Below are 13,463 nucleotides of genomic sequence, written 5' to 3' on the forward strand. Positions count from 1 at the left end.
CACAGTGTCATTTTGTTCAGTGTTGTGATGTTGTGTTGATCGTGTTAACCATCACTCCCAGTAACCTAGTTTCCTTTTTGTGAAAACTGGTAAACAGCAGTATCTGGCTTCGCATTGCTGCTGAGATACTCGGGTGATGTGTTTTAGTATATTGTGTGTGTGTGTGTGTGTGTGTGTGTGTGATCGCGAGTTTACGTTGATACTGTCTAGGCATTCAAACTGCACACCAGAGGACTCTTTGCTCCCTGTTTGTATCTTTTCATATTGGGAATCCAGGCTCTCAACAACAGCTATATAGTATCCATTTGTTTCATTAACTACAATACATTCAAAATGCAGAATAGTTTCAGAATTGCTACTTAATATTCCAAACAGCAAATCTAAGTAGAATTCAGGTTTCTTAGTATTCTTTTGTTAGACCTGAGGGCATGTATTCAAAGTACTTCCTTCAGAAGTTATTTAGATTAGGTTTTTTTTTTTAATAACTCTGTTTGTGGTTGTATTATTCATTTGAAAGTCAAAATTATACCAGAAAAAGTATACTGAGATAAGTGTCACCATTACTTGTTATCTCCCCGAAAGTAAGGACATATGTAAAAATATTTTTACCCTGGCTGGTGTAGCTCAGTGGATTGAGTGCGGGCTGCGAACCAAAGTGTTTGCAGGTTTGATTCCCAGTCAGGGCACATGCCTAGGTTGCAGGCCACAGCCCCCAGCAACCACATGTTAATGTTTTTTCTCTCTCTCTCTTCCTCCCTCCCTTCCCTCTCTAAAAATAAATAAATAAAATCTTTAAAATATATATTTTTAAATTGTAGTATACTTTATATATTTTGCACTTCTTAATATGTCTCAGGAATCATTCCATATTAGTCAGTTTATACAGATCTTTCTTATTCTTTTCTCTCTTTTTAAAAGCAATAGCTACATAGTATTCCATTATGTGTTTTGTGTCATAATTGATTCAAATATATTTCTCCGTGTTTTGGCATTTAGATTGTTTTTTTTTAATAATTTGCTGTTATAAATAATAGTGCATGTATTTTATATGGTTGGAAGTGTATCTTCAAGGTAAATTCCTAAGGGTGAGATAGCTGAATCGAAGTGAAAATGCTGTGTAGTTTCGCTGGATACTGCCGAACTCCCGTGGGAGAGCTGTCGCCACTTTGCGTCATAACTGGCAGTGGAGGAGAGCCTCCCCAGCCTCAGCAGGGGAGTGTACTAGAAAGCAGTTGAATTTTGTAGTTATTATAGATGAGAAGTGGTATTTCAGAATAATTTTAATTTATTAAATTACATTTTATTGATCATGCTATTACAGTTGCCCCAATTTTTACCCCTTGGCCTCTCCACCGAGTACCCCCCAACTCCCTCAGGCAGTCCCCACACCATTGTTCATGTCCATGGGTCATGCATGTAGGCTCTTTGGCTACTCCATTTCCTGTACTGCACTTTACATCCTGGTAACTATTCTGTAACTATTTGTTCTTTTTAATCGCCTTACCTCTTCACTCTAATTTATTAGTAGTATGGTTTCAGTGCTGAAGTCTTTAAAAGTTCTGTTTTCTACAGAAACAGAAAATCTAAGCCTATGGTATAAAAAGAGAAGAATTTTATATGGAATTGTTTTACTCATTTGCTGCATTACTAGCAAAAATTATTCTTGGTGAATTGGAGATCTTTGTAAGATGACCTTGAGTTTGGGAAATTGAAGTATTTTTCAAGTAAACTAATTTATCCTTTTAAACTGTTGATCCGCATTTAAGTTTCTTATGTCATTATTTTATAACTTATTGGAAATACATGATTCTTCATTATTGATTTCTCTCTGGACCTTGCCCACAAAAATATCTTAAATTTTTACATAAATTGATAAAAATATTTGTCACAGACTCACCTGATTTTTAACCTCATGGCTGGGGAAATGGAAGTGAGAGGGAGAGACACACACACACATGGAAAGCTAGATCTAGAGATGTTATTTAGCTTCCTTCGACCAGACAGGGCAGAACTCACAGGGGCAGCCCTGGGGTTGCAGCGCTGACACGGCTTCACCGCGGGGGGTGATGGAAGCTGCACTTGTCACACAGAGTAACCTTTGTAAGGCACCTACCGTATTTTTCGGACTATGAGACGTACTCCGTCCCCCAAAATTTGGGAGGAATAATGGTTGTTAATGCTGCTGTTGAGTTCTGTTTACGTGTACATTGGTGGAATATTATTTATGTTATTAAATATTTTACCACATTGTTCGCTTCAAAAATTTTTTCCTATTTTCCTCCTCTTAAAACCTAGGTGCATCTTATGGTCCGAAAAATACGGTGTTTGGTTTGGAGATGAAGTATTTATTGCCTTTTAAAAAGTTGTATGGTTGTGTACCTCTACTTTTTCTTTAAACATTCCAATGTTATTATGGCTTCCCCCTGCCTCTTACTGTTTTTTCCCTAAAATCCAAGTGTGATGAGTTTTTTCCTAGTAAAAGAAATAGGGTGACTTAGTAATTATAAAAAAACACAAGGTAGATGAATTCACTTTCACAGGAAGAAATCATTTTATACATTAGAGGTATAAAATAGATTTTTAAATATTTTAACAGACTTATTTGACAGTAACTCTTTTTATTTTCCCATTTTCCCAAAGTTGCCTCCTGTAGTTGGTATTTGCTTAGAGCAGCTCAGGGGGATGGTTGGGAATATGTTAAATATATTTCTGAAGAAGCAGGGCCAGTCGACTACTTGCCAGCAGTCAGGTCTCCAAAACTGATACTTGTTTAACAGTGGAGTGTGACGGGTGCATCATCGTGGAAGGGTGTGAAAGACTTGAAGTAAATCTTTTTTAGCTTAGGAAAAAAGTGTGTGAGATTTTCATAGTTTTTTTCTTTCTTGAGATTCCACAACTTCCTTGAATATGTCGGTTTGTCTTTTACGAAATGTGGATACTTTTCAGTCTCTGTTTCTTGAAGTATGTTCTGCCCCATCGCCCCAATCTCTCGTCCTCCCCTTCTGAGATTCTGACTACCCTACAATGCTGTCTCCCAGGTGCCTGAGACAGCCCATTCTCAAGGCCTTTTTTATTTGAATTGTTTATTTGTATGGATATATTCCCAAGTTCATAGGGTCTTTCCTTGTCATTTTCTTTTTCTTTTTTGTTTTCATTTTTCTCTGAAGCACATCCAGTTCTAGAATTCCTTTTTATTCTTTTTATTTATTTATTTATTTATTTATTTATTTATTTATTTTTAGAGAGGGGAGGGAGGGAGGGAAAGAGAGAGAGAGAAAGAGAGAGAGACACACACACACACACACATCAATGTGCGGTTGCTGGGGGTTATGGCCTGCAACCCAGGCATGCACCCTGGCTGGGAATCGAACCTGCAACGCTTTGGTTCGCAGCCCACGCTCTACTCACTGAGCTACGCCAGCTAGGGCTTATTCTTTAAAAAATATATGGATAGGTGATTGACTCACTTCCTTTGCTGAGACTCCTGTTTATTCATTCATTGGGAACCTTGAGCGTATCTGTAATAGTTTAAGATCTTTGCCTGCTCATTTCCGCTAATTTCAATATCTCGGTAATCTTTGGGCGGATAATGAGTAACTAATCCTAGGAATCAAACCCATTTTGTGGGTGTCTTGAAGATAAGGGAGGCAAAGATCAGTTAGGTTGATAGGGGCACTTAATGAGATCGCTTCAGTTACACCCGTTGGCCTGTTTCAGATCCTTTCTCAGAGGTGGACAGTTCTGGGTTGATAGTGATGTCAGATTAGATGAGTCGCAATCGGAAGAGTGAGAGGCCGCCCACAGGTCTGCCCTGATATAGCAAGTAGACCAGTGGGATAGTGAGAAACTCCTGGCAGTGCTTCTTGAAAGTGTGTGTATAGAAAATGGTTTTGAACTAAATAATCAGTAAGATGATCATTTTTCTTGAGGGATCAAGTTGCTTGTATCATGTAGTAGGGTGAAGGACCTATAATCATTAAGAATCATAAGAATAAATAACCAGTCATTTATTCTTCTCAGGAACATGTCTTCAAAGAACTTTTATTTTTTTGTGAATAATACTACTAATAATGGTTTCTCTTATTTCTAAAGTTGTTCACAGTTCATTTTGTTTCTGATCAATTGTTTTCATCTAACTTGATCACTGAAATTTACGTTATATTGTCAGGTTTAGTTAAGAACATCCATACTTTCTCAGATTTGAAAGAATGCTAAGTTGTGAAAAGATTCTGGCCAAATAACTAAAATTTTGAGGTAACCATTTTTATTAAAGTGAATATAGATTCATTCACATGAAACAAGTTTTAAAATTTTCATTAAAATGTTTTTTTTTCTTGTGAATTTATAAATATAAAAGAGTGCATAAAACTTGACAGTTCAGAGGACAACAAAATTAACATCCCTGTACCATTTACTCCGGCTTAGAAGCTAACGGGATCTTGGAAACCCCTAGTGTCTGTGTCTTTTCTCTCAGGAATAAGTCACCACCACGAAACTTGCTTGCTTTTCTTTACGGTGTTACCATCTTTATAAGTATTCCTATAGAATATGTCATTTATTTTTGCTTGTTTTTAAACTTTATGTAAATGAAATCACACTGTGTATTTCTGTGACTTCTTTTCCAAGTATTTTTCTTTTTTGAGATTTTTCCATGTTGATGGAATGACTGAACCACAGTTTACTCATCTTCATTAAAGGGAGATTCACTGCCAGGTTTTCATGATTATGGATCATGTTGAATAATACATGTCTTCTGGTTGCCATATGCAAGAGTTTCTCTAGATGCTGTTATGTATCTATGGTGGAATGAAGCTCCGGGTTGCAGAGTATGCACACGTTCAAGTGAAATAGGTGGATGGCAGACTCAGTACAGTGGTTGCGTTAATTTACATTCTCAGTGGCAGTTGACAAGCTGTTCTTGCCAACACCTGGTATTATTGACTTTAAAATTTTTGCTAATTAGATGGGTGCGAAATTGTATGTCATTGTGGTTTTAGGTGCATTTCTGCGATTGCTGGAGAAGTTTGGACATCTTCTGCTGTGTGTATGGGCCGTTTGTGTGGTCTCCTCTGTGAATGCCTGTCTTGCGAGTGCAAGTGACTGCCACCGTGCTTGGTGTAGTGTGGACTCCTGCTGCGTGCGAGTGTGAACGAATTGTTGATTCATTTGGTAGGGATTGCTGAAGCGCTCTCTGGTGCCATGAGATTTGCTTTTACTTCTCGGACTTTTGTATTAAAATACATATCTAGCATTGAGAGTTAGGATACACAGAATGTTTAACATGAGAATAAACTGGTCTCATTTGTTATTTTGCATTATTTCATGTTATTTGGTGTTTAAAGGTATTTTCTTCCCTAAAATGTAACTCATATATAAGACATGAAGGAGATATGTTGTACTATGGAAATTAAATCCATTCTCAATATAGTTTGATGAAATTATCAAGTACTGTGACTTTATTCTTAATCATAACTTGATTTCTTATTGTTTAAGAAGTACCATTATTTATGTTGATTGGCATCACACTTCATTAAGAAAGTAATTGGTGTTGCTTTTTGTTTCAGCTAAACCATTTACTTCTAAAGTGAAACAGATGCGGTTACATAGAGAAGACTTTGAAATATTAAAGGTGATTGGCCGAGGAGCTTTTGGAGAGGTAAGAGACAAAGAATTAATAGGAGGTCTGCTAATTGTTTTGGAAGCTATTTTATATAGTCTGAAAAAATTTAACTGAAATATTTACTTCCTGATATAATTGATACGATTGATCAGAAGATATATTAAAACTCTGAATGAAATACTTCTACATGGAATCTCTTCCCCCAGGATACTTCTGTTCGTCATGTGTCACTGTGAGTTTGACTTTGTGTCTGCGCGCTCTTCTGTTTCGCGGGTCTGTCGGTCCCTCCTCGTGCCAGCACGGCACTGTCAGAAATCGTTCCCCGCTGAGTCCTGGTATCTGAGGGTGCGTGCACTCCAGCCTCTCCCCTCTCTTCCTCGGTCGTAGGCCCTTCATGTTTCCGTGTAATTTTAGAGACAGTATTTCGGTTTCTGCCTGTTCTTACAAACCCACACTCACACACACACCCGTCTGTTGGAATTTTGACTAGGATTGCACCGAAACTAGCATCTTTTTGTAGGTCATCGACATCTTAACAATATGGAGTCAGCCAGTTTATGGACATGGTATATTCCTCCATTTATTTAGGACTTTATAAATTTATCTCACTGATGTTTGATAGTTTTCATTTAGTGGAGAGGACTTCTGTGTCGTCCAGCAGATTTAGTCCCTGTATGCACTGTTCTTCGTTATTTTAATTAGAATAGCAGAAATAATTAAAATGTCATATTTTTTCTTTTGCTCAAAATACAATGTGATTTTAAATTTGATATATGATTTTTTTTATCTTTAGAAGTTTATTGCTGAATTTCTAACTATTTGGAGGGTTTTCTACTTATGTCTGTTCTTGAGTTATAATTCCAGAACAGCCAGAGAACATAAACTGTGTGATTTCAGTCCTTTGAAACTTGCTGTGCAGTATTCTATAAATATCATTTAGGTCAGGTTCATTAATCTTGTTTAAATCTTCTACATTCTTACCTTTTGTTTTCTCTGCTTGATCTGTCATTTCCTGGGAAAGGATTTATTTTTTATTTTCAGTTTTCACTGATAACAAGTACAGAATTATTATATCTTTCTCTTTTATCATAGTGGAATGATCCTTGTTATCTCTAAATAAGGTTTTTCAGTGAAATTTTCCTTAATCTGATGTTAGTAGAATGATTTTAGCTCTTGTTGTGTTAGTATTTGCATCCTTTCGGTTTCAGCTTTCTGTGACCTTGCGGTATGTTAACTGTTAAGTAGAATGTGGTTAGTGTGACTCTTCTTCAGGTTATGGAAGTTTTCCTTCCACTCCTGTTCTGTTGAGAGCTCTTATTGTGCATACGAGGTAACTTTATCGAAAGCTTTTTTAGATCTAATTTGATTATATAATTGAATGTCCGTATTAAAGTGAGAATCACTAATTTTTAGTGTGAGAATCGCACTAACTTTGAAGTATACCAATACTGCATCATTACACAAGTCTCACTGTTCGTGACACATCCTTTAAGTATATAGCTGGGCTTGATCCGTATATAGCTGGGCTTGATCCATATATAGCTGGGCTTGATCCGTCATTTCGTTATGATTGTTTTGTTTATGTGTGTGAGCAGGACTGGCCTTTAATTGGCCTGTCTTCTAATTTCTTCATACTTGTGACTGATACGCTGAGCTTATAGGGCAACTTGGGCAGTGTTTCTGCTTTCTTAATTTTCTGTAAGAATTTGTGTAAGGTTGGTATTATTTCTTTCTTTAAATGCCTGGAAGATTTCACTGGTGAAGCTATCTACACTAGGAGCACAAATTTTTTTTGTTTACATCTTTTGAGTTAAATTTATATATGTTGAAATACACTAATTGTGTATGTACAGTTCAGTGAGTTTTGAGAAATGAATTCACCTTCATCAAGATAGAGAATATTTACATCATCCTAGGAAATTTCCTTCCCCGGCAGTTCCACGTAATTTCCATCGAGCGGACACTGTTAGAAAGTTTCGTATGAATGGAATTATACTCTATACTCTTTTGTGTCCAGCTCTTTTCACTCAGATCAATGTGTATAAGATTCATCCTTGTGAGCGAATGTGCTAGCGCTTTTTATTGCTGAGCAGTATATTATTTCATTAATATATAACAATTTACTCGTTCTGTTGATGAATATTTGGGTTATTTCTGCTTTTTTGGCTGTTAGGAATATGCTGATGTGAATATTCTTGTAAGCATTTTTATGGAAATTGTCTCCATTTTCCTTGGGTAAATACCTAGGGATGGAGCTGCTGTGCTAAACGGAAGGTCATGTTTAAATTTTTTTTTAAGATTTTTATTTATTTATTTATTTTTAGAGAGGGAAGGGAGGGAGAAAGAGAGACAGAGAGAAACATCAATGTGCGGTTGCTGGGGGTCATGGCCTGCAACCCATGCATGTACCCTGACTGGGAATCGAACCTGCGACACTTTGCTTTGCAGCCCGCGCTCAATCCACTGAGCTACGCCAGCCAGGGCTTCATGTTTAAATTTAAAAGGAATTGGCAGACCTTCTCCAGTGGGTCTGTACCATTGTACTTCCTACCAGTGCCACATTCTCACCAATATTTTTTGTTGTAATTTTAGCTATTCTAGCAGGTGTGTGATAGAATCTTATAGTCTTAAATTGCATTGTTATTTAAATGTTTATATATAGCAACATAATGATTCACTATTCTTATATATTCCTTTGTGAAGTGTATGTTCAGATATTTTGCTCATTTTTAAAAATTGGGTTATTTTTTATTGATTTGTAAGAGGTTTCTATATTTATAAATGTCTTTTGTCAGATATGTTTTTGTTCATGTTTTCTCACAATCTATGTGGCAGCCTGTTAATTTTCTTGAAAATGTCTTAACAACCAGAAGTTTTCAATTTTCATGGTATAAATTTTTATGAAATATTTTTCTCTTATGTTTATTATTTGCTTCCCCGCCCCCCCCCCCCAACCCTTATTTATGTTCAGGTCACAGAAGTATCTACCTATTTATTTTCATTTTCTAAAAGATTTTATTTATTTATTTTTAGAGAGAGAGGTAGGGAGGGTGAAAGAGAGGGAAAGAAACAGCAATGTGAGAGAGAAACAGCAATAGGTTGTCTCTCAAACTCGCACCGACCAGGGATTAAACCTGCAACCCAGGCATGCGCGTGACCAGGAATCGAACTGCTGACCTTTAGCTTTTCCAGGAAGACACCCAACTAACTGAGCCACACGGGTTGGGGCTCACCTACTTTTTCTAAAGCTTTATAGTTTTAGCTCTTATGTTCAGGTTGGTGATCCATTGCAAATTCATTTATGATGTGAGATGGGGATTGAGGTTCATTTTTTAAAATAATGTGGATATCCATGGTTTCAGCAGCATTTATTGAAAAAGCTATTTTCCCTTATTAAATTATGTCAGCATCTTTGTAAAAAAAAAATCAATTGACTCTGAGAGTGTTGATGTACTTCAGAGTGGAGAGTAAGTAACGAAGTGTGAGGACAAGTCCTCCTGTGGTCTTCTTCACATTGTTTTAGCTGTTCTAGGACTCGTGCATTATTGTATAAGTTTGAGAATTAGTGCGTCAGTTTCTATAAAAGCTCGTTAGTATTGAAATTGAATTGGCTTTAAATTTATCAGTCAGTTTAGGGAGGTCTGTCAGCTTAATAATGTTGAATGTACTCGTTAGTCCATGATATTTGTCTTTGTTTTTTAAGGTCTGTTTTAACTTTTCTTAAGACCGTCTTGTTATTTTAGTGTACAGGTCTTGTTCACATTTTGTTAAATTTATTTTTTAAGTGTTTTGTTTTTTATGCTATGGTAAATGATACTTAAAACAATTTTATATTCATACCGTATGCTGCTAATATGTAGATACAGCACTGATTTTTTGACTTTATGTCCTAAGTTTATTATAAGTAGTTTTATGTTGTTTTGGGTGCTACTTTGTTTTTCTAAGTAAACAATCATATTGTTTGAGAACAGGGACAGTTTAGTTTCCTTTCACTGTTCAGACTTTATACCTTTTATTTCTTTATCTTACTGCACTAGTTTGGACCTCTAATACAGTGTTGAATAGGTGTCATAAGGGTAGACATCCTTACCTTTTTCTTGAATTTTGGAAGAAAGGATTTAATGTTTCACTATTAAGTATATTATTGATTGAAGAAATTTCTTCTGTTACTTCTTTGCTGAGAACTTAAAACAATTAGTTATTAACAGGTACTGGATTTTTGTTACATGTTTTTTCTGTATCTCTTGAAATGATCATACTTTTACTCTTTTATTCTGTTAATATGGTGGGTGACCTTGATTGAACTTTTTTAGTAGTCTTTCTTTCCCTCCCCTCACCCCTTTTCCTCCCCTCCCCTCCCCTCTCCCTTCCCTCCCTAGTGAGCATTTAATGAACTTCTCTCCATGTGGCTTCAAGCTACCAGGACATAAGCCCCCACCAGCACCCTTAATTTTCTCCCTCAGCTCTTCTGCTAAAGACTTTGACCTTCACAATGACAGGCTGCTTTAGGAGCTTTCTCTCCCCAATACTTTGTGGTGGCCACATTAGTGATGGGAGCGGCTGCTGTCTTGTTTTTGTCAGTATTTACCCGTGTCTGCTCACTGGCCAAGGCCCACAGTTTATCGAAGTTGACGGTGGGGCAGAAGCTCTGGTTCCCCTTTGAGTGGTGATGCCTCACACCCCCTTTCCCAAAGTAGCCTGGGGGATATTTGCTGACATTGGTCCAAAGAAGTTGATGGTGCGAGCCACCAGCATTCCTGGGCCTCCGGGGGGCTTCTTGTGCACGGCCACGGCCCACGTCACACCGAAGCGTCTGGTCTTCCTCAGTCTGGGTGGCATATCTATCGGTGGCTGAGATGCAAGAGCAGTAGACTTTATTTTTTAAAGCAGTTTCAGGCTCATAGCAAAATTGAGCAGAAAGCCCAGAGTTCCCATGTCCTTCCTGCCCTCGCATGTGGCCATTAAACAGGTGTGTAGTGGGATTTCATGGGTGTTTTAAGTTGCAGCTTTCTAATGGTTGGCAACACTGAGAATCTTTTCAGATGCTATTTGCCATCTGTTAGTCTTCACTGATGAAGGTGTCTGTTAAGATCTTTGATTCTTTTTTAAAGAGGTTTGTTTTTCAATTGAGTTTTAAGAGTTCTTTGTTTATTTTGGATAACAGTCCTTTATCAGATGTACCTTTCATGTAATTGGTAAATTAGGATTGATTAAAGTTCTAGTTTATCAGACAGTGTACTGTGATTCTTCAATACTTTTGAGGTTTTATTAAAGTTTGTTTTGTGGTTATAAAATGGCCTATCTATATATATACTTCATGTGCATTTGAGAATAATTTTTATTCCACCTTTGTTGCTTGTAGTCTTTGAGAGAGGGGGCTATTAAAGTTTTCAGATATAATTGTATGGCCCTCCTATAGTTTTGTCTAGTACATACACTAATTATTAGACTGACTCTAAAGTTTATTTGTGAAAATGATTAAGAATCATCAGAAACATTCCTGAAAACTGGAATAACGACAGAGCCACTGTGTTGTAAAACATGTTACAGAGCCTCAACAGGTAGCACGTGGAGAAGAAGTTCAGAAATGGCCTCAGACACGTGTAGGAACTTAATGTTTGCTAAAGGCAGCACCTCCGGTTTGTGCAAAAGAGACAGAATTTTAATAAATGGTCTTGTGACAGCTGGAAAGCAAATTGGAAAAGTCTTTGTGGATCCTAAAATTCATACCATATATCAGGTCAAACTACAGATGAATCAAGTGTTCAAGTGTGAAAAGTAGGACACACACAGCACACGCACCCAGCCGGAGGTTGAATAACGGCGGTGGATCCGCATGGTGGAGCGCCGCTCAGCCGGAGGGGAGAGAAAGCTCGACTTTGCCCGCCGAGAGCTCCGGGACGTGTTGTAGACTGAGCAACACAGCATGCAGGGTACCATATACAGAATGCTGTCTTTTGTTAAAAGGAGGTAGAAATATCGTGATTCATAATTGTATTTTCATAAAGTGACATCTTACAGGGACAGGCGGGGATGGGGACATGTAGACAGGACCGGAGTGGGGGTGACACATCTCAGTGGAAACACATTTTTTGTTTTGATTTCTAAAGCATGTAATGTATTATCTACTTTAAAATCATTCACTGATATTTTTAGGTTGAGATCATTTCACCTGAAAGTTCTGTGAATCACTTAAGGAAGAAGTGATAGTAAATTTAAAGTTCCCCAGGTAATAGCAAAGAGGGACCACTGGCCCGCTCGTTTTACGTGGCTGAAACCTGGCAGCGTGTTGAGTGAAGGAGGCCACGTAGGAAAGGCAGCACATGACACGGCTCTACGGCAGAAGTCAGGGTGTGGGGCGCCTGGCCCTCTGTAGTGGGAACACAGGCGTTGTGGTTGAGTAGGGGCCCCGTGCGGGGGCTGCGGGGCCTACGTGCTGTTTCTGAGCACGGATTTTAGGTACACGTTCACTTTACCCATGTGTTTAACTCCTCATTGGTTTTATTTTTTTATGTTACAATCAGTTATACATGTTTTAAAATCATTTTTAAAAGGAGCTATAATAATCGTGGAATTTATGTTCATGTAACAAATTAGCTTTAAAGTATTAAAGGAACACCTGAATAGAATGCACTGGGGATACAAGAGCTTTCCCAGTTCAAGATCGCACTTTCGACCCTCCCTTTTCAGAAACTGGCAAGTCAAGCAGATACAATCAAGACTTACAAGTGTTTATTTTGTTGAAGGTGGAACTTTTTTAATGGCACAGTTATCCCATACTGTGTTAAAACGATCAGTAAAGCAGTGATTTTTAAAAATAGTAAAACTGGTTCCCAAACCAGTTTTACCAAGGGACGGAGGTCACTCAGATCTTTATCTAGTAGGGACCTCCTAGTTTTGTTTTAAAGTGTTGCGTTGGGATTTATACTCTGCAGCAAGCACAGCAATTCTAGACAGCATTAGAATTGTTTATTCACATGGTCAGTTCAGGTTCATTGCAAATAAATCTTCTTTAAAAAAAAATGATGCTGCAGAAAAAGGTGGTGAAGGTGTGCAACCCTGGAAGGTCCAGCAGATTAGGGGCCCAGGACAAAGTGGCTCATTTCGTTGACAGGACTGTCTGTTGTCTCTCCTCTTCTTCCAAATCCAGAAAATGATTGCTTGGTGTAAGAGACACTGAATATATGTGAGAATTTAAATCCTTATTAGGAATCCCTATTTTCATTCCTTTGGAAAACCTGGTGAAACCCTGCAGGGTCTCACTCAGTTTCGCTCTCAGGAGATCTGGCGCGTTTGGAGGCTGGTTGCAGCCGACTCCAGGCAGTAGGAGCTCTGGAGAGCTGGTCTAGGTGGAAGTCCTTATTAGGAGATTTAAAGGGCTCTCTGCCTATGAGCGGTGAGGATCAGTTCTCTGAGGAGCTGAGATGTAACCAGGGTTTGGGGTTGTTTTCTGTGTGAGAGAGCTCTGTTTAACCCAGAAAAAAATCGATGCAAATAGTAGACCCAGGTTTGGCCTAGTTGAGTCCTTTGAGCCCTGGAGCACATTAGCCGTTGTCTAAACTGTTAAATCTTATCTGAACTAAAAAAAAAATATAAGGAATTTTCACCCCCATCCCAAGCTTAACCAAACTTGCTATATTTAAAAAAAAAAAAAAAAAAAAAGTATGCCGGACTGACTAGATAGGTTATCATGGGGCTAAAACTTTTTTCCAGAACTGATCAGGACGGGAGATTCCTACCACCGCCTCTCTGATTCCACAGTAGCCCTCTTCTCAGAGCGTTTGAAGAAGCAGCTGCTACCCTGGTCAGTTCTCTAGTTGACAGCCAGTTAGTAGTGGGTGGT

The 13,463-nt window shown here is 38.0% G+C and overlaps 1 protein-coding gene across 8 annotated transcripts in view; it reads left to right on the plus strand.

Annotated features, from left to right (window-relative positions):
- Positions 1-13,463, plus strand: part of CDC42BPA (CDC42 binding protein kinase alpha) — a 178,235-nt gene that overhangs the window by 25,311 nt on the left and 139,461 nt on the right. For 7 of the 8 annotated variants that reach the window (XM_036016241.1, XM_028531089.2, XM_028531088.2 and 4 more), the window contains one exon: positions 5,565-5,656. In XM_036016241.1, the coding sequence (XP_035872134.1) occupies positions 5,565-5,656 (92 nt within the window). Of the gene's footprint in view, positions 1-5,563; positions 5,657-13,463 lie in introns of those variants that run through there. The other variant, XM_036016240.1, reaches the window with a different exon arrangement.

Source organism: Phyllostomus discolor, chromosome 15 (assembly GCF_004126475.2).
Source record: "Phyllostomus discolor isolate MPI-MPIP mPhyDis1 chromosome 15, mPhyDis1.pri.v3, whole genome shotgun sequence".
Classification (NCBI taxonomy): domain Eukaryota; kingdom Metazoa; phylum Chordata; class Mammalia; order Chiroptera; family Phyllostomidae; genus Phyllostomus; species Phyllostomus discolor.